The sequence below is a fragment of the Diuraphis noxia genome, unplaced genomic scaffold (assembly GCF_037042655.1).
Source record: "Diuraphis noxia isolate RWA-SAM2 unplaced genomic scaffold, SU_Dnox_SAM2 contig0002, whole genome shotgun sequence".
Taxonomy (NCBI): Eukaryota; Metazoa; Arthropoda; class Insecta; order Hemiptera; family Aphididae; genus Diuraphis; species Diuraphis noxia.
This window is the reverse complement of record NW_028301712.1, coordinates 82,071,542-82,095,581: the sequence shown is the minus strand read 5'-3', so window position 1 is coordinate 82,095,581 and position 24,040 is coordinate 82,071,542. Positions and strand designations below refer to the sequence as shown.

General features: G+C 27.6%; 2 protein-coding genes across 4 annotated transcripts in view; one reads left to right on the top strand and one right to left on the bottom strand.

Annotated features, from left to right (window-relative positions):
* The window catches only part of mub (poly(rC)-binding protein mub), a 46,263-nt gene extending 38,134 nt beyond the window's left edge, over positions 1–8,129 (top strand). The window contains exons 11-12 of one of the 2 annotated variants that reach the window (XM_089219164.1): positions 3,332–3,433; positions 4,664–8,129. In XM_089219164.1, the coding sequence (XP_089075290.1) occupies positions 3,332–3,416 (85 nt within the window). In that variant the 3' untranslated portion in view covers positions 3,417–3,433; positions 4,664–8,129. Of the gene's footprint in view, positions 1–1,118; positions 2,842–3,331; positions 3,434–4,663 lie in introns of those variants that run through there. The other variant, XM_089219163.1, reaches the window with a different exon arrangement.
* Positions 8,130–14,623: 6,494 nt separating this feature from the next.
* LOC107172354 (uncharacterized) lies at positions 14,624–23,906 on the bottom strand. 2 transcript variants are annotated; one of them, XM_089219156.1, is made up of 18 exons: positions 23,450–23,582; positions 22,542–22,610; positions 22,271–22,361; positions 21,994–22,131; positions 21,818–21,925; positions 20,142–20,336; positions 18,493–18,581; positions 18,226–18,426; positions 17,931–18,164; positions 17,629–17,862; positions 17,250–17,515; positions 17,004–17,176; positions 16,867–16,946; positions 16,592–16,795; positions 16,285–16,513; positions 16,021–16,214; positions 15,769–15,945; positions 14,624–15,099 (listed from the first exon to the last, which is right to left on the bottom strand). In XM_089219156.1, the coding sequence occupies exons 3-18, from the start codon at positions 22,314–22,316 to the stop codon at positions 14,791–14,793; spliced, it is 2,877 nt and encodes a 958-aa protein (XP_089075282.1). In that variant the 5' UTR covers positions 22,317–22,361; positions 22,542–22,610; positions 23,450–23,582; the 3' UTR covers positions 14,624–14,790. The 2 variants fall into 2 exon arrangements, with proteins under 2 accessions (XP_089075282.1, XP_089075281.1); XM_089219155.1 differs by lacking the exon at positions 22,542–22,610 and having other exon boundaries at positions 23,450–23,906.
* Positions 23,907–24,040: the final 134 nt, after the last annotated feature.

Sequence of the window (24,040 nt, the reverse complement as noted above, 5' to 3'; positions counted from 1 at the left end):
TTATATTGATACCGGGTTGCACAAACGGTCGATAAAACAGTTCAATAAAATGTGATATCGGTTTGATAAACAAACTTATAAATATGTTTATTGAATCAAAAATTTAGTAGACCGTAGTTATACAAATATTCACAAAATTTGATCATAGACTCTGGTTAGTGATTAGTGATTACGACGATTACGTAATATGCTATATGGTTCATATATAGGCTGGGTCTATTACAGTAAAATTTAATTCTCATACTATATATCATTAATTATTATTTAATATTTTAATATTTTATTGTATATTCCAAAATATTATACAATTCATATAAAATTAACTATATTCAAATAGTATATGTGGGTATAGTATGGTGGGTAGCACCATGTGGTTTATGTAAAAATATTTGATACAATTTATTATAGTAACCGACTAATACAAAAGTGTGTATTCGGTGTTTATTGTAGTTTTATCTAGAATGTGTACTTAAATATTTATAGATTAAAGACATTTAATATCTAGTTGAAATCGGTAGTGCTTTTTTGAGAATCTGTAGTGATTAATTTGTATATTGAATCGTATTTCAACAAAAATATATACATAATATATTTTATAATAGCCCCTCCAAAGTCTATAAAATTAAAAATTATTCAGAAAATCGTACCCTGGCCGAACCATTAGTTGAACGTCACTGAAATACTTCAATCAGGGACTGGAACTATACCAAATATAATGGTATTGAAACCGAAATCTTTTGAAAATTAAGAAAATTACATTTTATCAATCTCATAAATGTTGTCTGCGCCTTATAAATGTATATACAACATAGCAAATTAGCGTTTAGCAGAACCTATTTTTTGTTATAAGCTTCAATACCTATTAGAGTGAATTTACTACAGTTTATTTTTATTTTTTTTGATGAACCAAGTTCTATGTACCTAACCGGTTCCAGTCCCTGAATTACATAATTTTATATTATTCTTAATGACATTTCCTTGGTTTTGTTTTTCTTATGTTTACTTACACATTATATCATAAATGGTATAACGATTTTTATTTTTTATTCTATCGATATTGTTTTTATTTTTATTTTTTATTACTACCCCCCACCGCCATTCCTCGACCACGACCATAGTTTGGACATACAGCGCGCCTCGATGTTGCAATCGGAAATCCAACACCACCACCAACACCTCCTTCACCACCAACAACATCACCAGCAGCAGCAACAGCAGCAGCAACAGCAACAGCAACAACAACAGCAACAACAACAACAGCAGCAACATCAACAGCAACAGCTAGTATTGCCGCCGCACCAGTATCCGTTCCCTGTTCACCACATGCTAGTTACATGCAACACCACGAACACCACCACCACCTCGGCCACGAATGTCCACCAGACCTCTAACCCGTTGTCAACCACCCACCCGCACCACCAACAACAGTACACGACCGCCGCTGACATACTACCCGTCCAGCACCATTTCCACGGACCCGCGGTAGCCGCACTGCTATCGCCACAGCCGGCCGTCGTCAAACACAAAACCGATCGCATCAAGTTCACACCGTACTGATATGACATCATTAAAATATACACAAACAAACCCATTTCTGACCACAGTTTCCGGCATATGTATTATAACATTATACATTTAGTACTCACTATAAAATAATATATAGTTTATCGCAACAATAAATATAGGTAGTAACTTTTGTCCGTGAACTACGACCACCGTCGAAAGACTGTAAATACCTATACGATTGCGCGGTCCTAATATCAAGAACTGATCGATGCCCGCTGCGAATCACTTAAATTAAAAACCATATAAACTATCGAGTCTGTCCGAAAATAATACACCAGACAACAATGACAGCTCGAAAATACTAAAACAAACGTGTTTTCATTATGGCCTTGTACTGCTATAAGCTATAACTTATAACCATACCCTTGTCCGCTTTCGTAGATTTCATAACAAGGACTGAAACTGTCCCCAAAATAATCGGTTCTGAAACGGAAATTCCCTGAAAATATCGAAAACTAAATCTCACTGAAACCCTCAATCATATATAATTTACTTATTTTAGTAATTGAAAAAAGTCATATAGCGTCCAGTCTTTGTACGTATCGTACTCAATTCACAAGTCTAAAGTGGCGAGGGGGGGGGAACGGAATCAGTTTATAGACACATTAACAACATACTGGACATATTTTCACTCAGCGACTTTTTTATTTAACTTAATTTAACTATGTTACAAAATAGGCTAACAATGTTGGTAATCTTACCAATTTTACGATTTGTTAAAAAATTGTTTATTATTATTTTGTGTTTGCGTTTTACAGTGCATTAATTGCATTCATGAAAATGGAGTGTTCATAGGGAAGAGGGGTTGGTAGGAATTCGTTACTAAATTATATTTACTAGTCATTTTTTGCAATTAGTTAATTTTATACTGAAATTATTTTACTATCAATTGAAATCCTTTATTAATCATACATAATTCTACTTAATTTAATTTGTTATTAATTATTTTATATTTGAAATGGTAAGTGCCTTATACTCAACCGTTCATTAAACCGTATTAATTTTGTAAAACTATATAACTATATTTTTAACCATTCAAATGTATTTGATATTTTATCATTCATTTTGTATCGAAATATTTATGTGATATTGTGATCTGAACATGATGCTCACTTAAACTAATTATAAATATAATATAGTTATGTGTATATTATTTAAGTTCAAAAATTTAAAGCCTTCACATTGTTCCGATATCATACAATAGTATTAATACTATGTTGTGTTATAGTTTTATAGTTTAATACTTCTGTAGACAATAAAAGTAAATATTATAAATTTTGTTAATATATTATATATTTTAGATTATTTGTGATAATATAAATTTTAATGAGTCTACAATTACCTACAGATTTTTTTTCTTATTATCAGTTATCATTTATCAACTTTTACAGAATAGCCCATTTTATGTGCATGAAATAAAAGCTCTCATAAATTAAATCAACAAGTATATGCATGACACTATATTATAATATTAAATAAATGGTTTTATCGTTAAGTTAAGTTGGTTTTTTTTATTCGTTATGTTGATTAGTGCATTACTAAGCATGTGTGTTCAGCAAAAAGATTGTTTGATTTTGAACCGATTGAAACTTGTATTTGAACGTATATAAAGGTCAGTAAACTCGAAATTTTATCAATATATTCTAGTATTGTGCATATTAATTAAATATTATAAACTAAACGATGATAATTGATAATCTCGTCCGTTGATCGCCGATCTAGTGTTGACTTTTATTTTATTAAACATGATTTTATTTGTTATCAGGATATCTATGGAGACCGCTGGACTAGCTTTGCCCGGTTATCATTACGTATCACCTAATCACATTGTCAAGTCACCGATTCATTAAATCAATGTAGAAAAGAGGTAAGCAAACGATTTATGAAAATAAGAGCGATAGGCAGCCAAAAATGCTGTCTTATAGAGTTAGGTTTGAAAATAAATGCCAGTGCATGTATTTTCTTTACCAAAGTAAATGATTTTATTCAATTTTATTGCCACCTCAATAAATTATAATCAATAAAAACCAACAATATTGGGGTTATAATAAAATATTGTTATGCTATGCTATGCATGTAATAATATGTATTGAATATTTATTAAATATTAGGTAGGTAAACTTATTATCATCTGTAAGCCTTTTTTTTAAATATCGTCTCTTTGAAATTTATCATAAAAAAATTATGTTTACATAATTTACAAACAAAAATTAAATTATAAATAATAATGATTATAAAATCAACATTAAAAATAAGTAATTATTTTTTCATTTTATATCAGTTGAACGGCACCCTGGGTATGCAATTTAATGGCATTCGCATCTGTCAAAATTAATAGCATCTAAAAACACTGTTCTAACAGAAACAAAAAGTTTTTATAAGATATTCCATACTCGCTTTGACTTTTGAACAAAATATCTTGATTAAAACCTTTTTGGTATTAAAAATACTAACTTAATTTAATAATTTTGTACGCTATTTATTTTTAATACAGTTATTTTCTGAAATTTAACCAAAATGTCAACCACGTGTTTATTTAACTGTGTCATACGATGCTAGATTTTACTCAAATACAGTTGGCATCCAATAGTGTCTACAGTTGGAAAAGTTCTTCTTTTTCAATATGTCACTTTTTTCAAAATTTAAGTATATAACTTATCTTACATAAAAATCAATGCACCTACTTTACGTACATAAAAAATCTATACATATATTTACTATAGTCTATAGATATAAGATATAATTCTGCACCAAGTTTGTAATACCGATCCCTTTTAAGTTTTAACCTGATAAAACCACACCATTGAACAATTGCACACCAAATGATAAATGTATACGTATTCTATAATATGTTGTTTATATACAACAACATAATATACACAATATTAATAACATAAGTAGTTATTTAAAAATCCATAAGTGGAAACTAAACGGATGAGCGCTGGTTTTTAATTATTTTAAATATTTTCTTTATTGACTATAAAATATTAGGTAAATATACTATTAAGTTCGAATTACTTTTATAAAAAGTTTATTCTATATTGAAATGTACTTAATAAAAAATATTGATCTTATGTTAAATTAATTATTTTTTAAGATCTGCTATACAACACTTGGGCATTGGAAAAGTAAAAATGATAATGAACATCGATAATAACTAATAAGGTATTAAACAAATTATTTTATTTATCTAACGATGATGATAACAATTTGTGAAATTTCCTGTTTCAATAGGTTATGAACTTATAATTAATCTTTTGTATTATTTTTATAGTTATTACTTATTATTTATTTATTTATAGTATTCAATGTTTAGTGTTATTTTCATTTTTAACCTAATATTAGCGTTAATGTTTTTATGTTAAAATATTATAATAATAATTATTAGTTAAGTTAAGTATGCGCGTTAGCGTTATACTCATAACTGTTCGTATTTATTCTTTTGAATTGTAATATTTATTTAGTGTTCTATTGGTAAATTTCTAAGATGTTATTTTTTTTTTCTGTACACGCATATTGTTGCTAATATTTGGAAATCGTCCCAAATTATTTCACACAATAAATTGAGTATTAAATAAGGTACAAATAGGCACTAATATTTAAATATTGTTCTTGTGTGTCAATAGAATCGGTAATTTTTATTTTTGCATTTATTGCCAGATTAAGCAATACCAACAATTAAATAGGTAAATATAAATGTAAACAAAATACAGATAATATAATATTCTATAGTAATCATATACAGGGTGAGTCGGATAATAGTTTAGAACGTATCCAATTATAAGAACAACTATGGCTAAGTCCGTCTGAGTATACATTTATAAAATAAGGTACGAACCATTTGGTACCTAATTTGGGTTATTTTGTCGTCCAATCTCAATCTTGAACAACATCAATGTTAATCGGTTATCACATTAGTTCTACCACCCCGCCCTGTATAGTTGCCTATAATAATATAATTATGTTAGCTTCGAAATATTGATTTCTGGTCTATTATTAAACTCCTATAAATTAAAGGTGATCAAAGTCCCCAATAATCAATTACGTATAGTATTACTCGACTTAAAATGTTTTATTCATAGCTTGTCAACGTTTTTAATTAAAATGTTCAACAAAGCAAATTATTATAGAACCAAAAAAAATAAAAAATAAAAAATAATAATAAAAATAAAAAACAAACCATCTTCGCTGGTTAAAATGTGAAAATATGTGCCAAGTACCAAAATTATATAATGTATTATAATTTATAATACATATACATTATATATATATATATATATATATATAAATATATTTACGATTTTAAGATGTAGCAATAATAAATATTATATTTTATGGAAATTATGACTTAATGGCCTTATTGGCGTTAGTGCGTATGTTATATTAGAGATGAATATAATGTTTCCAATAATTCAATTTTGTTTAGAAGCTTTAAACATAAACGCTATTTAAATATCACTCTTATAGATGCACTCTACTCATTAGCATAATAACATTGCGTTAATATAAACGTTTTCTTTTTGATATATTATTTTTTAAAACAAGTTTATAGACACCAAAGTCTTACCAATATATGAGGTACGTAAATTGTATACTGTGTTAAAAGGACAAAGGTGAAAGGGTATGCCACCGCGGGCAAATAAAAGGTTAGTGAAAATAAATACAAACTTATCGTCAATATATTGTTCTTGGCGCACACCATTTTTTATCTTCAATACAAGTTGTTTTATTTTATTTTTCATTTAAATGATATAAATGTAGTAAATTAAAAATATTTTTTGTAACGTATTCTTGTAGCTTAATGATTTTTTTTTGTCATAAACTAAAAAAAAAGTGTGATATGATAATTAGTCAGGGATGCAAAAATTATTAAACTTTGGTATCTTTATCCATAGTTTGATAAACGAATTGCAGCACATATTATATTTTAATAGAGTTTCATAAAGAATTGGTTTGGAAAACATCGTAGCAAATAGGTAGCATGAAACTTTTAAAAATCGTAATACACATTTAACAAATTTTAATAATTGTATCTAACTTTTAAAATTTAGAATATTTAAAATTAATAATAATATCGTTTATTATCATAAACATTAGAGACAATCATGAATTTTTATTTTAGATATTACATTAATTTTTTATAGTCACATAGAAAATTTAAAAAAAACATTTAATTCCCAATATTTAATGAGAAACCAGTTTGTGGTCGATAAAATTTTTGGACGTAAGCAATTGTCATCCTAACAGTAATTATTGATAAAATACGCAAGTGCATGGTTATTTATTTTTTATTTTTTTTAAATGTTTATGTACAACATAATAATATATGCATTTTATATTTATAAACATTTATAAACCTATTTAAAGTAAATTAAGCACGTGCTAAAAAATATAATAATAAACATTTTTGTGAAACACAAAAAGGGTAAGAATTTTTTTTATAATATGTATAAATAGATACCTATATACATATTTGTTTTGTTTGATCTCATTAAATTAATTACAAAAAAAAAAAAAAACAATATTCACGCAGAAATGTAAGAGAAGTTATTATTTTATTAATATTAGTTTTGTTATAATTAATCTTGATTTCAACAAAATAAAATAAAACCATATTTGAGAATCTAACATATCCCAATCAGAACCTAACAATTGAGTGATGACGATTATAATCAATGAATAGCATATCGCGTATTCCAGCATATCCTTTTTCCGCATACGACCATATCATGACGAATCGAGTAAATTTGTTTTTTTTTTCAAATTTGTTTTGTGTACTATTCTGATCGACTTGCCTTTGTGGTGTTTGGAATAGAAAATAAAATTTGAAAACTCACAGACTACCACTGTTATTTGATACCAGCAGTTAACAATCCGATGGTATATAGAATTATTGAAAACCAATTATTTTGTCACCAAAACATTATTTATTGTTGTATTATTTGTATTATTATTATTATTATTATTAATATAACAATTATTATTATTATTATTATTATTAATACTGTTAACTACCTATTAACCATTAATTATTATTCGATTTTATTGATTGTATACCTAGTTGGGTAGCTAGTTTTTTTAGATAGACACTTAAGTTTTATTGTTTTAGGGATATTTGCGTTAATCCAGTAGTCTAAATGTTATTGTAATTGTAACTCCTTGAATTTAGTTTTTCTAACCTTTCATAACACACTCTCTCACTCTTTCAATCTATCTCTCTCTCTCTCTCTCTCTCTCTCTCTTCCTACCTCCCTCATTCTCTCTTAATAATAATCATAATAGAATATACCTAAAAACTAATTAACACGTCTTGCATCAAAAAACATATATTATTAAATATTGTGGATTACGATTTCAATATTATTGTCACTACTATTATATTATAGTATATTTTAGTATATAGCCAAGTTTACCATTTAATCCGTAGTATTTTGACAATGCTAAAAGCTATTATTGTATTTTAACTTTGTTTGTTCGATATTGTATATCGCAGGGTTTAAACAATAACAATTATTATGCTTACACAGTTGTATTTAAATACATATTATATATTATATCCTTGATTGTGTTATTAATCATTTACATGTACCTATACGTGACTACGTCATAAAATCTCTAACTTTTTAACACGTACCATTTTACCTAATGTATTGCGTTACCTGCAAGCTTGTAGGTAAATAAAATCATAATATTAGACGTAAATTAAATGTCTCTACACACTTTCTAATTTCAGTAAAACTAAAAAAAAAGTTAACGTTATTTTTTAGCTATTGAATAACCCAGAAATGATCTATATATCTATACAAAATAATTCACCGCGGCACCCGCAACTATATTATGTATTATAGGCAGTGCTCAACTTGACAAAATTAAAGTAGGGGGACTCTGTTAACTTTTAAAAAAAGAGCGTCCCCACCACTTGTTAAACGTTACGAAACCGTGGGGGCTACGCCCCCACTCCCTCTAATACACCTCTATAAATCTTATAGGAAATATTTATAAATATTTAAATTTAAAAAAAAAAATTACGTAAATATTATTTTTTATATTATATTTTTAACTTATAAAATAAAATATAACAAACTCAAAAACAATTGAAACAAAACAACACAAAACTATTTATTTATATATATTATGACTTATCACGTACATTTTGATAAAAATTAAAAATTCAGAATGATGAAAATGATGGCATGATTTAGCGACCCATGCGTTCCCCTTTAAAATAAAAGTAGGGGTATGCTGAAATTTCTGAATAATTAGTTGGGGTACTCCATCCCCCCCTTCACCCCCTCCCCCAAGTCGAGCACTGGTTATAGGTGATGCTCAATTTTTTAACTTAAAAAATATATGTTTTTGCGCTGGATACAATTGTTTTTCGATTATTGATAGCGATGCCAAATTTCATAAAGTTTTTATTGTCATGGTTACTTATTTACAAAAACACATTAAATATAATTCATAGATTTTCCTCGAAGAAGAAAAATATCGGATGACCTGCTAATGGTACTCCTCAGTGTACGCATATGTCCTACTTGTGTATAATTATCGTAAATGGTTTTTAATTATTTATTTGCCATCGTTTTTCTGAGATATAGAGACCGGGTTACTTCAATATTTTATACAATTTTTAAAAACTTAGATAATCCTACTTACACTGATTACATAAAACTAAGGCATTGCCTAACCAGCTGACCGACGGACATTGAATGGTATAATAATGTGTAAAGGCGTATCCAGGATCGGCATTAAGGACAGGCCCGGTTGCGTAAGTATATTCCTATGATCATTTGTTTACAAATTTATTTATTTTTGATAAGAATTTTTAACATATTTTTTTTAATTGATTGCGTAGTGGCGTACTAATAATAAAAACTATGTATTTACAATTTTTTTTTTTTACAACATAATGAATAAAATCTCTGTAAAATACTAAAATATTAAATAAGAAGTCCTGACTGACTGATCAAGTCTAATCATCGCGTAACCTAAACTATGATAGCTAGACATTTCCTGGTATGTGTGTTATACTTAATTTATACACTGTATCCGTATCTTAATCAACACATATACCATATACGTATTGTGTGTACTGTATAATAAGTACAACCACAAATTAATATAATTATTATCATTTATTAAAACCAAAATCTTTATACGAAATTCAGTAAGTATAAAAGACTTTGTCTAACTGTGAATATTAATAGTGGTAATTTTGATGTATATTTATATATTATAATATATATTTACCGGTTTCAAATTTTTTTGTTTGACAAAATTCAACTATAGGTAATAGTTCCATCAGTAAAAAAATAATAAGACCCGTGTTAACATGTATTTTATATTTGATCAAAATCATAAAAAACGACCATGTTAAAAATCTTTAAAGAGATTAAGATGGCATAAATCGACGAGCATTATTATAATTAGCGGGAAACGGTTTATTTCAATATATTATAATAATGGTTGGATATAATTTAAAACAATGTACCGCAATTACAAAAACATAAGTCACTCATAAATTGTTTTAAAATTTAGCGGCGAGATTCAGCTAGCTTTCATATTAAAACCATTTGACGTTATTTATTGCACGGAAGACCGCTGCTATATCTTCAATATATCATAAAAAAACTTAAGTAAGTCCGATCGCGATGAAGCTTTGGGAAATTGTTGAGTATACTACCTCCAAGGTTTCTGGAATCTTACACCCTGTCATCATGGTGTATTACAACCGGAACTTTACTGGGCTAATTATATAAACCGAAATACACCAACATACACCTATTTTGGATTAAATGATCCTTTTTTCCAGGACGAGCCAGCTAGGTATATCAAAAACCAATTTATAGCACATTGTATCCATGCAATCCGCTATAGTTTGGATTAAGTAAAACGATAAACTTTGTAAAACTTTGAAACTTTAGAGTAAAAATCTATATACTTACGTTTACGTGGTATACGTAGGTACCTCGCGTACCTCCACAATCCACCGATTCCACCGTAATCCACGCATCATCATCATAAACTAGTTCCACGGGCAATGCCGGACGGCATAGCAAAAATATGTAATCGAACGTGTCCTGAGTGATCAAAGTAGAGCATAAACAATGTTAGCTTGAGATTTACAATTTTCATGAGACCTTCGTACCACCATTAACATTTTCCAAAATTCACATTTCAATTATGCGCTTGTACAAGTATTTTGAGAAGAGTGGCAGACGTCTCATAACATACTGTAAAGTATACCGTATTTCAAAAGTATAGATATGTCCCGTTAAGCTTAGTACTTCCGAGAAGTCAAATTGTCCCGTTTTTAAAAATAATAAATAATATTTCTATTGCATAAAAAGATATGTAAAGAAAATTACGCAAAATTAAAATACCTATAATCTTCATATATCTGTATTAAATATCAATAAATATATTATTATTAAGCATCTGTAGAATAAAATCTGTAAGAAAAATATTATTTTTTCTATATTAATGATATTATATTGTTTATTAATTTTTTTTTTTTTTATCATTTAAATAAATAAGCCTCGGCGTCTATGGCCATTGGCATACACAGAGCTTAAGGTTAACAATTTCCAAGGACACAGTATTTGCATATTAAATAAATAAGAACAGATTATAAACTATTATTTTAATTAAAAAGATCATCATGTGACTTATGGTATCTGTATGGGAGAACTTCCGAGTTCCGACATGATATTTGATACCCCAGCCCCACAAACGTCCGTTTCATAGAAATGGCATTCGGATACAATGGGTTTGATTGATAGGAGAGTGTACCTCGACTGGCGCATATGGGTATAAAAAAAAAAAATAGCGTGTTAGGGACGTGTGTCCTATGCGCATTTTACTTATTGTGGTTTCCATCTTCCTAAAGAAGTCCGGTGGAGAGGGCCAAGTGTGGATAGAATTTATTTTTTAATTTCATTTAGTGTTGAGTATACCTTGTCCCATGCCCTTGGCAGTATATTGTTTGAGATTGTATATATTGTGTATCGAATTCGATTTTTCGAATATGAGGTAATTTTTGCTTTTCTTCATAATGGATCACCGCTCGCATTGAGGCCACGACGACCAAGATGTCATAGAAAACCTAGGACAGACTATAAAGGCAATAATAAAGCTGCTCACACAGTCCCACACGACTCGTGTATTCGGCGATTATTCGTCAATTGTTATGCTTTACGAGTCGTATGGGATACGTTGATCGTAAAGCATAATAATCATTATTAATTTTAATGAGTTACTCGTAGTTTACCATCGGCTGTCGGTAAATGTGCCACGAGTCAAAAAAAAATAAAAGTAATTGTGGAATTTCCCAAACGACTCGTCATTGCTGGCCGCTCGTTTATAAGTGTATTATGAGAATTTAAATTATTATGTAATATTTTACGAAGGCACATATATACTTCATTCGTCCAGCCTGGAAGTACATTTTGATATACTTTTTTTTTTCCGTTCAAAAAACCAGGAACGGGTGGGAAATGTTTAGCACAATACTGCCACCCGGTCCCGTATCGTTTATTCGCCGTCAATTATCGTAGTTATTTTACATACGCGGGGGCCTCTACCCACCCTGAAAAACTGGCCTTCGGCCCACAAAATATAATAAAGTTTACCCTAACTGTCCACCCGCCTGTCTGGAGCGCTCTGCTTCCTCCTTTAGCCCAATAGTATTGTCTCCACCATCATGCCAAACGCTATCCTCTGATTATCCGCCAATGCCTCTATCCGCCTTCTCCTTGACCTGTCATCTGGGAGGAGCTCCTGCTCCGGCCCCAGAATGATATCAGGAACATCCTCGGGCCGTAGTCGCCGACCGATGAACATTTTTATAAAATTTACCATAATACCTACTATTATATGTGTTAGCAGTGTTGGGATTAGATAAGTACTTTTTTATCTAGATAAAGATAAATATAACAGGACAAAAATGTATCTAAATAAAGATAAAAGATAACACAATTCATATGTATCTAGATAAAAAAAAAAGATAAATTTTTTAACACATTGAAATCCAAAACATTTTAAGAGTACACCTTTGATACAATGATACTACTTACTGTACTTAGTACTATTAAATATTATTTTATAAACACCGGCTATATGAGTAAATTAATGTCAGCAGTAGACATTATTATTAATAAATAACTAAGGTATAACTGAAAAAAAAAAACATTTTTTTAATTAAGTATAAATATAAAGAAAAACTACATATTTGACACAACTCGTAACAATGGAATGTAGGTATATTTGATCACCGTGCCCCTAACGAAAATATCAATAATAAAATATGATACCTGTATAATAAATAACATTATTAAGAACATATTTTTTTTTTTTTTACCGAGACGATTCGACAATTCAAATTTAAAGTGTTGGCTAGTTATTATAAAAATAAATTGACAATCAAAATGTGTATTATTTTTTTTTGTATAGATATGAATTTATCTAGATGAATGAATTTTTTATCTTATTAGATAATTATTTAGATAAAATGCAACTATTTATCTAGATAAGTCTCAACACTGTGTGTTAGTAAGACAAAGTAACGCAAGCGAGTTTGATGTCCCCGTAATGGTAATAATTTCATCAAACATTGAAATATTATTATATCATACATATTTTTTGTCGCAGCAATCTAACGTACACAACATAAATTATTATTTTATTATGCATTTTAAAATGTCCATCGCATACTTACGTATTCCTAACTATTCCTGAATGTAGCTGTTCTTATATAAACTGCATATGAAAAGCCGTAGTAGTTATAACAAAATATTACTTAAGATGTTTAGATTTCCTACCGACGGTTCGGATGGTGTCGAACAGTCATTCAACATATATTATACAAAAGACGTCAGAATACTCAATTTAATTTTTATTTAATAATTACAATTAAGTAACTACCTACTAATCTAACAATGCAATATTCGATACAGAGATAGCGAATAGTACTCAGGGGTGGATGTGTAGGTGTAGTTACCTACTATATGTATTTATGCATTGTGGTTAAGTATTGCTTTATTGTACATATTATTATACATTTTAAATTCAGAGTTAATTTAAATTATGTATCTAAATGTCAAAATTAAAACCTTATTAAATTGTTGGTAAGTGGTGAGGTGGATTATCAATTATCATATATAATATTATTATATAACAGGAGTGGCGAACACACGGCACGCGTGCTAAAAGTGGCACATTTGTCAAATTTCAATGGCATGTGAAAAATTTAAATTTTGAAAAGTTATGCTAATCATAAATTGTTGCTTGTAAAAAGTTCGAAGAAACTAATCATAAACATTTTAAAAATTATAATATTTCTATGTAAAATTGATTATGTTACTATATTTATTGTGTTCTATTTAGTATTTACAATGTTTGGGCACATGAAAAATTGTCAAGCTTTTGATTGAAAAAATTTGGCACTAGATCTAAACAATGTTCACCACCTCTTTTATGTAATTATAAAATGTTTTTCTACACTTAGGTAGGGTATAGTTCTACCATAGGTTTTAAGTTTTAACCTAACTAACCTTTTCTTCGTTAGTTTTCGTGAAATAATGATTCATAGGAAACTATAGATACTTGAAATATTCATTATGGCATTTTTATCTTAACAAAGTGAAATTTTCAAAATATTTAATTTTATACTTTTTAATATTTATATCATGAAACTAATCACTATGGTATATGCTCAATCAACTTATAACGAAATATTACAACGATTAAAGATCTATTTTAATATAAAAAATAGGCAACAATTAGTCATGCATAATATACCACTAATAGAAATATTAACTATAAATTTAGTACTTACTTTATACTTGTAAGTAATATAAGTATATTCTTAAAAATAATACTTAAAAAGTGACAAGTCTTTGATCTGAAAAGTTTTTTGTATGCAATGATTTTACATTGATCATTGAATTCAAATTAAACACGTCATAACTATGGCCGGCATGACCATTCAATGAAAAAGTACACTTGTAACCTAATATTTATTATTATTATTAGATATTGCTGAAGTTGGCAAGTGTGCTTAAAAAACATTAAAATTGCATTTTATTTATAAAAGTAAAAATAAATTCATTACATTTTATGATTAATGAAAATAATTATAAAAATGTTAAATTAAAAAAATAATGTAAAGGTTAGTAAATAAAAAACATAAAATTATTAATACAGAATGATTGTTTTCACAAATTATTAACTAGTGTTAAAACTTGATAATTTATTAAGATTACTAAACGCTAATCGTCTTTGTTTGCAATCATTTTCAAATTCCTCAAGTGCTTGTTGGATTTCATTTTCTCTGTGTGTCAACAACTCATCAGTTTTAGTTTTGAGTTCATCTAGGAAACGAACACAGTTTACCAATAATTCATTGTAAACTATATGTTGTTTTTGGTTGGCATGTTTGTAACCCAATGCAGCATGTTTCACTTTTGCGTATTTTGCCTGTAATTTTTCCCACTCAGACACTGTTGTAGATAATTTATCTTTCATTTGACGCATCTAATTAAGACATAAAATAATATAATAATTGACAGAATTATCCCAAATATGATTCAAATATATTAAGTATAAATATAATACTACAAATTGTGGCTTGGCATTGGGCAGTTACTGCAATCAGTCATATAATGTGATTGAAAGTATGCACCACCCACTGTATCTATTTCCTGAATGGTTGACCACTTGGGTTCTTAAACAATTCTCAAAACGTACATGTGATGCCAATCTACAATAACCCCCGCAATAAGAAAAAAAAGCCTAAGAATAACCACTCAATGGCCTATGTTGTTGACGATCAGTAGTGTATTGGAGGGTATATGTGAGTATAAAGCGTACCTTAGCAACAGTTTGCTGATTTAATGTATACCTTGTATAATTACTAAAGATACGCAGGTGTACAAACGTATATCTTCAAAATTAATAAAAACTAAAAGTTATTAATTACTTTCAAGGGGTATAATCCACATCAACATTATAAGTTAATTTTAGGTTAGTTTGGACATTTTTTTTCGATATGAAGTAAAACCCCCCTCACAAAATACATCTAAAGGCTGAGCGTATACTATAGAAAAAAATTACAAATACATCACTGTTGACAGTTAATTAATAATAATAATAATATACTAATATTTCTATTTCACTTTCGTATATTATTATAATTTGAGTCACCTCTTGGGACCAATTGGTCATTATTTGTGCAAATTTTGACCTTTCCTCTTCAATTTGTTGTTTCAGCTGATTCATATTTGTTGAACTAGAATGCATTTCTTTGAATTGCTCAAACTGACAAGTTTTATTTGAAATTTCCATTTTGGCATTTTCTAATTTCATTTCAAGTTCTTTGATCTATTTCATAAAGCATATTGAATTGTTTAGAAAACATATAAGTAAAATATAAACATTAAGCAAATGTATTCTCACTAGGTTGTTTTTTAATGTAACAATCTCTCTAGCTTTTTCAAACTGTTCTTTATGATGAGCCAAGATTTGTATCATTTCCTGGTTTGCATAGTCATCTGCATTTTGTTTTGCAACAGTGTTCAATTTTTCTATCTCCATCTTATGTTTTGCCTTAAGCTCTTCAATTATTTTACCATAAGCAACTTTTTCTTCATCTAAACAGTGATAATATATTTAAAAAAATTTTATTTTAATTTCATAGTAATTTTTTGATTTTGTACGTACTGAATTTTTTATTGTAAATCATCTCTAACTCATCTAATTCATTTTTGTATTTAAATGTCATTTCATTCATCGCTAGTTTATGTTTCCTTTCTATATTAGACAGTGAATTTTCATAATCTAATAATTTTGACTTTAAAGTTTTTTCATCACTGTTTACATCAGAAGACATTTGTAGATCAGAATTGGTCAACTTACAAATGATATCTTTTGCTTGTTTTAATTCATCAACCTAAATGTTTTACAACATGTATACAACTTTTACATTTAAATACTAGTAAAGCATAAATTAATTATTATATTTTGTTACCTTTTCCTCATACTGTTTTTTTAAATTTTCTAACTGTTCAATATAAGTAGCCACTTTAGAATCACACTCTGATTGTAATCGTTGTTCCAAGGACAATACTCTTTCTTTAGATTGGATTAAATCAATTTTTAATTTAGCAATCATCTCTTTTTGACGTTTATGCATCAATAATTCATTTTTTAAATCTTCAATTTCTTTTATTAACTTGTAAAAAAAAACCATTTGATTAAATTCAATATTTTCTATTTGATAAAAATAATTATTTAAAAGCTTACTGATTGTTTTTGAAAAGAATCTTGATCAACATTCATTTCTTTCTTCATACCAATTAATTTGATAGCCAATTCTTCTTTTTCTACAAAAATATAACATTTTAAATTCCTATGTAATTCAAATAACAATTAATACATACCTTTCACTATGGTATCATATTGTTTATTTAGTGTTTCAAATTGAGAAGATAATTCATCAAAACGTTTTTCTAATTTGTCTTTTTCATTTAAACAATTTTCTTTCTCTGAACATACTTTAACATAAAGCTGTTTTAGTTCATCAATTTCCTTTACATATTCTTCCATTCGATTTCTATAATTTCAAATTTTTAACATTACAATGAATATTATTTTCTAACTATTATTTATTTAACTCTGAAACATACTTAAGTTTTTCTATTTCCTCGTCCTTTTGTTTTGAAATATTTTCCAATGATGATTGATGGTAATGCATATATTCTTCAATTGAATTATTGTTTATTGGATTATCATTTTCAATTGTTTGTTTTGAAAGTGTAGCCATTTCTTCTGTTCGAATTAGCTTACACATAGTATCTTCAAGTTGCAATTCTAAAGCATTTCGAAGTGTTTCACAATTATTAGAATGTTCACCAATTTGACTTTTATCACGAGAATATTTCTCTAATTCTAACTGAAACATAATAATTTATATAAATAGGTTATTATAATAATGTATAGATAATATACATATATTTTAATTTTAAATAAGATATTAGGTAACCATAATATTCAATGTACTAATACCTGTATTTTACGTATACAATGTTGATATGTTATTTCTTTCTTTTCCAATTCAGCAATACTTCTATTTTTAACATTTAACACTTCTGTTAAATTTTTTACTTCATCTCTTTGTTTTTGTAATAAATCTAAACTTTTCTGATAATCTTCTTCTAATTTACTTCCATCATTAATATTATGCAAGTCATTGCAAACCCGTGAATCATTCAAATTAGTATGAAGTTTCTCATTTTCAACCTAAACACAAAAACTGAAAAGTAAAATTTGAATCATTAGTTATTATTTAAAAACTTATTTTTACTTACTGTTAGCTTTTGTAATGTATTATTTAGTTGTTGATTTTGTTTGGAACATTCAATAAGTTGACTGTTTAAATTTAAAATGTGATCATAGTTATTGGAAATCGGTAGTTTATTTTGTTGTGCTGCATTCAACTCTTTTTTTAGATTAGAAATCAAATCATTATTTTCTGATATAATACGATGGTGTTCTTGTTGCAGTTTCTTTAGCTCGTTTGTTAACAAAGTACAATGACGATCCTATAAAAAATATGATGCTAAATAAAATATTAAATTTTTGACCTTGCAACCAATTTTATACTTTAAAACGTATTTGTTCTATAACACTTTTGTATTGATTCTGTAAATTAACTACTTCTTGGTTATGTTTTTTTTTCAAATCATTTACAATACAGTCCACGTTTGTATCATATTGCCTTGAACCATTATTACGTGAGAGGTTAGTAAGTTGTTCTTCCAGAGCTTTCATATTAATTCGAATTGTTTCCAGCTCTTTAGCTTGCTATAATCAATATTAAATAACTATAAGTATGAATACAAACATATAATGCATTTTTAAATAACTTACCTTGGAATTTATTGTATCTTTTGTTTCTAAATCAAGTTTTAATGTTAAATTTTGATTTTCCAAATGTTCAATATTTTCTTTAAGATTCTCTAAGCAAAATAAAAATATTATATTATTTAGTATGAAACAAAATAAATATCTTGACTAACAAACATTTTCAAACCAATTATTTATTATTATTTTTAAATTGGTGAAATTTGGCTTTAAAATCAAAATATTATCGTTGTTGTTTTAAACTTTAAAAAAAAAAATATATATAAAATTATAATAAATTGCATGTTATTCAAAAAAGTAAAACATAACACTTAAATGGATTACTCTGTAGAATTCTTTTAAAAAGTAAAAATATTTATTTAGAACATCCATTTTTAATTTAAATGTAAAATAAATAATATTTAATTTACAGAAAGACTATCAAATAATTGTATTATAGAAACTGTTAAGTAAATTTATCAATTTGTTTTATAACCATTTCACAGCTCCAGACAAACTATTACATCCAAAACATTTATACCATTCATTTCTCTAGATATACTAATACGATCTTGTGGTTTATAATATTATCGTTAGTCGGTAACTGTACAACTTTAGAAAACCCTAAATCGCATTATTTTAAACTTAAAAATTTGATCTACGGTCTTCCAATTCCCTACTCTCCAAAAAATCAAATACCTTGTCCTAATGACCAAATATCAAAATTATAAGTTAAAATTATTAAAAAAGGCCTATCAGTATTTTCCAATTTTTCTTGTCATAAGTACCTTTATAACTTTTTTCAGAACATTATGAACATTTTTTTTTTTAAATTGATCTTAAGCACGGCGATTAAGGCCAGTAGCTGTTGGGGATATAAATTGTGGTAGGGGTAAGGTTTTGGTATGGTAGGTTGTTTTATGGTTGTTATGGTAGGTAGCACACGAGAATGTGTGGCAAGGTTTTTAACTACTATGAACCCGAATGGTCGCCCATCCGGGAGCTAGTAGCTGTGGTCGTTACTTACTCCCAGTTGCATTCCGCGATTGGTAGCAGTCAATGCACCATGCCAAGCCACATTATGAACATTTAAAGTCAGAGCAAATTTAGAATCGTTTTTTTTTATGCAATGATTTATCACCTACTCAATTTTGTAGTACAGTTAACATCTACCATTCACCAGAGAAAGTTTGTATATTATAATACATAAAAATACCAGTAAATATCAAATCTATACCTACAATTTAAAAATTACATGCAAAATAATTTTTTATGTATTGTCTATATGACTATATATAATATATATATATTAGGTTATATAAATATCTTAAAATGCAATAAATTATTCTTATAGGATAATAAATAATAATTGTTACCCTCACATTAAGCATTACTGTTATTTACTAAATAAGATTTTATCTATAATTATTAAAATAGCTATAATGATTGTTTCTATAACTATTACAGTGAAAACTCTCTATAAAGAATCTGAAGGGACCATGTTTTTTACCACGATTTCTTTCGTTAATTGAGAGTTTTCGTAATAGAGAGTAATTAATAGGTTTTAAATCAAACCTATCATTATAAGTTTATTTAATGTTATTTACGTAATATAGAGTTTTTCGTTGTAACGAGTTTTGTTATAAAGAGTTTTAACTGTATTTACAAATTATTACCACATTGACGCTGATACTCCATGACTGTCCTTTGACCTTCAGATTCTTTGATTAACAAATTTTTACGGAGATTATCAATTTCTGCTTCTGCTTGCATTTTAAATTCAGATAATTCTTTTTCTAATCTATTTACTTCATTACGCCTCATTTCATACAGAGCTTGCAGCGTTTCATAATTAGCTTCATTTGACATTCCTAAAAAATGAGAAAATGATAAAAATTGTAATTAAATAATATCTAATATTTGATATTTTACTTTTATGTCTAAGATTTATCTAATTCTTGAGTAAAGTTAGTAATGTACTGATTTTCAAAATTATTTTTTCATGATTCTTGTATAAGATAAATTGTATACTGTTTCAAACAATAGAATATTTGATAAAAAAAAAAAAAATAGGTAAATTTAAGACTTTCGATGAGTTTCAACAGAAATTATTTTTTTCTTTACTTATTAGTTAGAAAAACTTATCTGCCTCACCCCCTCATCGCTAAAATTGTATCAACAGTACAAATCTGGTAATTGATATTTTAAACTAAGATAAGGTTAAACAGATAAAGGGCTCTTACAGCCTCCTCTTCAGTGGCGTAACTAGAGGTAGCGGTCATGACTCCAAAAATTGTTACGGGATCGTAAAGTATCATTTTGCTACCACAAAATATTTATATAATTTAATAAAAAAATTTGTGTTAGTGTGTATTTACTTTTTATTTATCTTTAAACAGTTATCAGGAAAAAATACGTTATTTGTGAATTTTTATGTCATAAAACTGCTAATATAATAATTATTTTTAGAATTATTTATGAGGAAGTTATAAGTAAGTGGTACCCACCCATTGTGCTTATTGAAGAAAGTGAAGCATATAAAAGTGTTTGCTACTAGTTTCTTGCTGCTAGTTATGCCACTGTCCCTCCTGATTATGCCTATGAATTCTTAACAAAGCTCCTAACCTAACCTAACCTTAGAAATGTATCAGTAACAACACCCAACATTTTAATATAAGTAGCTTGGTGAGGCGCGGTCGTTTGCTCAATCTGTAGGAACGCACTGAGTGTATGTACCGGCTGCAGTTGCTAGCTCCCGGATGGGTGACCACCCGGGATTTTTAGCAACATATCCTTGCCACACATACACAAACACGTGTTACAACCCTACCCACTTAAAAATCTACAAACAAATCTACAAAAATAACCACCCCACACCCAATGGTCTATGTTGCCGCGGGTTCCCATTAAAAAAAAAAAATTTTAATATAAAACATCTTTAAGACTAACAGTATTCTATAATATACTATAGTTATTTAAAAATATATATATTATAGTAATGAATGGTTGGATTTCAACTAAAACAAAAATACTATACACATTTAAATATACTATAATACAAAATATTTAAAATAACCATTGAATTTCAGAAATTATGTTTAAAAACTTAAAATATAATTTAAGTCTACATATTATGTGAATCCGATAATTATCACATTCAATTAACATTGTGATAACTTAATTTCAGCTCATTAATAAGACATTATTATTGCACTTTGTGAAACAATAATTAATTGATGTTCTAGGTATATGCAATATTGTAATAAGAGTATTGGACATTGGACTAAGTGGATTGAAATTAGTAGTAGGTATATTTTTCTTATATCTTTGAGAAATATTTAAACCATGTTACCTTCATAAACATACTGCTTGCTAATATTTTGTGCAGCATCATTAGAAGTGATATTTTTATCACTTTTAACTTGGGGATTATATTGTGGTATGGGTGATGGATATGAGCCTAAAAATTACAAATAAATAAATTATCAGTGTATCATTAAATTAAGTGATTGTTATTTGTTATATCACCATCTCTATGGAAATCAGGTTGAAAGTTTGTATTCATATAATGTTGCAAATGTTGAAAGGCTGGGTTAGAAAGAATTGATCCTTTTTTTCTCTTTGGTTTGTGAATAGATCTAGAGTGACTTTCATCACTTTCAAGCTCTGAAATATATTATTTATAATGCAATAAATATAAATTTTAATTAAAGTATAGAATAATATATTACATGCGGTTGCCAAGTAACAAAATATATGTAAACAGAACATCAACAACAACTATTACACATACAAATTTAATTACCTTCTTCAGAAGCATCACTACAATGGCTTGAACTAATAACACTCATGTTAGCTCCACTTTCATTAAAAACTTCATCCAATTCTATTTTTAGCTGAAACCATATTAAAAATTTTAATTGTTTAAGCAGCTAATCATTAAAATGTACAACATACTATAATTTTACCATTGTTGCATTTTAAAATTTATAAAAATTAATTAATTATTTAAAAAATAAATTGTAATGGTGATTCACATCATTACAGTATTTGTAAGTTATTACTTAATATTATACCTAATAAACATGCATCCCAAATCCAAACGCATGTGTCATTTCACATCTGTCCTGTATTATCACGGAATCCTGCCATCCATTAAAATAACTATTTTTAATTACTTTACAAAATGTATAATACTATTCTTTTGGCCAGCTACATGTTTCAAAGTAACATTGTATTAATCTTTGTTCTTTGTGATGGTACCAGCGACCAAGTCATTGGTAAAGTAAATTATATTATATAAACATTGTTTTTTTTTTTTTAATACATTAAATTATACTCGGTATAACTAGGTTTTTTAAATCTAATTAAACATAAAAATCTCCTCTTATACTCTTGTTTTATATTTATATAACACTGTTATAATACACATGTTATATAAGACCATATTTTATAGTTACTACTATGTAACATAAATAGTGGAGACTTTAGATATAACTACACATTACTGTTTTGAAAATATTCAAGTATTTTTTTTTTTTTTTATATACAAATGAGGTATATATAGTACCTATTATATTTGAGGAATGTTTTGGTGTTATAATACATATTAAAATTTTTATAAGCCATTTGGTAGGTAGGTAGTATATTTAAAAATGTTTACTAGTCTAATTCGATATTCCCGTATTAAGTTGATTTCTAAGGCATAAGCATTTGAAATTTGAATATTTGTTATAAACTTTAACATAATATTACTTTTGATAATTTGATGAGGATAAACTGATTTTTAAAACACAAAATGTGTTTGATCTATGACAGTATTTTGCAGAATTAAAACTAAAAGTAATGTAAGCAGTTATTTTGTTTTAAAAAAGTGTAATAATTTTACAAAATATATGAGTAGTTTAAACATGGATACAAAAGCTTGTGGAAATTAGAAAGATGGTGGGCACTGAGCGCATTTAATTTAAAACAATTACTGTACCTCTTGATCAAGTCTCTGTACATCCAAATGATCTTCATTGTCATCTTGGAAGTTATTGTTCACCTGAATACTGGCCAAATCAGAGCCCTGAAATATGCTCAGGCCGGGATTATCGTGTTCAAAATTATTCATTTTTTTATTTTACTAATGCCAAAACACAAAATCACTGTTCGAAATTGCATAATATGTACAATTAACAATGTATGATGTATTGGTAAGACACATCATGTCAATTGATTATTAATGTTTACTATATTTTAAAGCAATTTTGATTGCAGTTCGTAAAAAACCAAATCAAAACAATAATAACGAAAACGTTTTAAAATGTTTAACCTGTCGAATATTATATTATTTATGATCAAATTGATCAATGCTACGGCCTACTGGCTATTACCTATAAGTTTAACCATCTCGCGGACCTCTACCTCAACATCATCTTATAAAAAACAACAATTTGTATTGACTAACGTTATCAGTTTAACACGATTAATATATGCTGTCAATATTGGCGGGAAACGAGTATAAAAAGAATATTATCCAATTATTAAACGTAGATAGTAGCACAGATATTAAAAAGATTTATTATGCGTA

Bases quoted from the DNA above. Each gene is read 5' to 3' on its own strand.
- LOC107172354 (XM_089219155.1), bottom strand. From the start codon at position 23,581: ATGAATAATTTTGAACACGATAATCCCGGCCTGAGCATATTTCAGGGC. The intron at 22,132-22,270 runs GTAATTAAATTT...AATATATTTCAG, and splicing joins TAGTGATGCTTCTGAAGAAG to AGCTTGAAAGTGATGAAAGT. The intron at 17,516-17,628 runs GTATTAGTACAT...ATTATGTTTCAG, and splicing joins ATTGTATACGTAAAATACAG to TTAGAATTAGAGAAATATTC.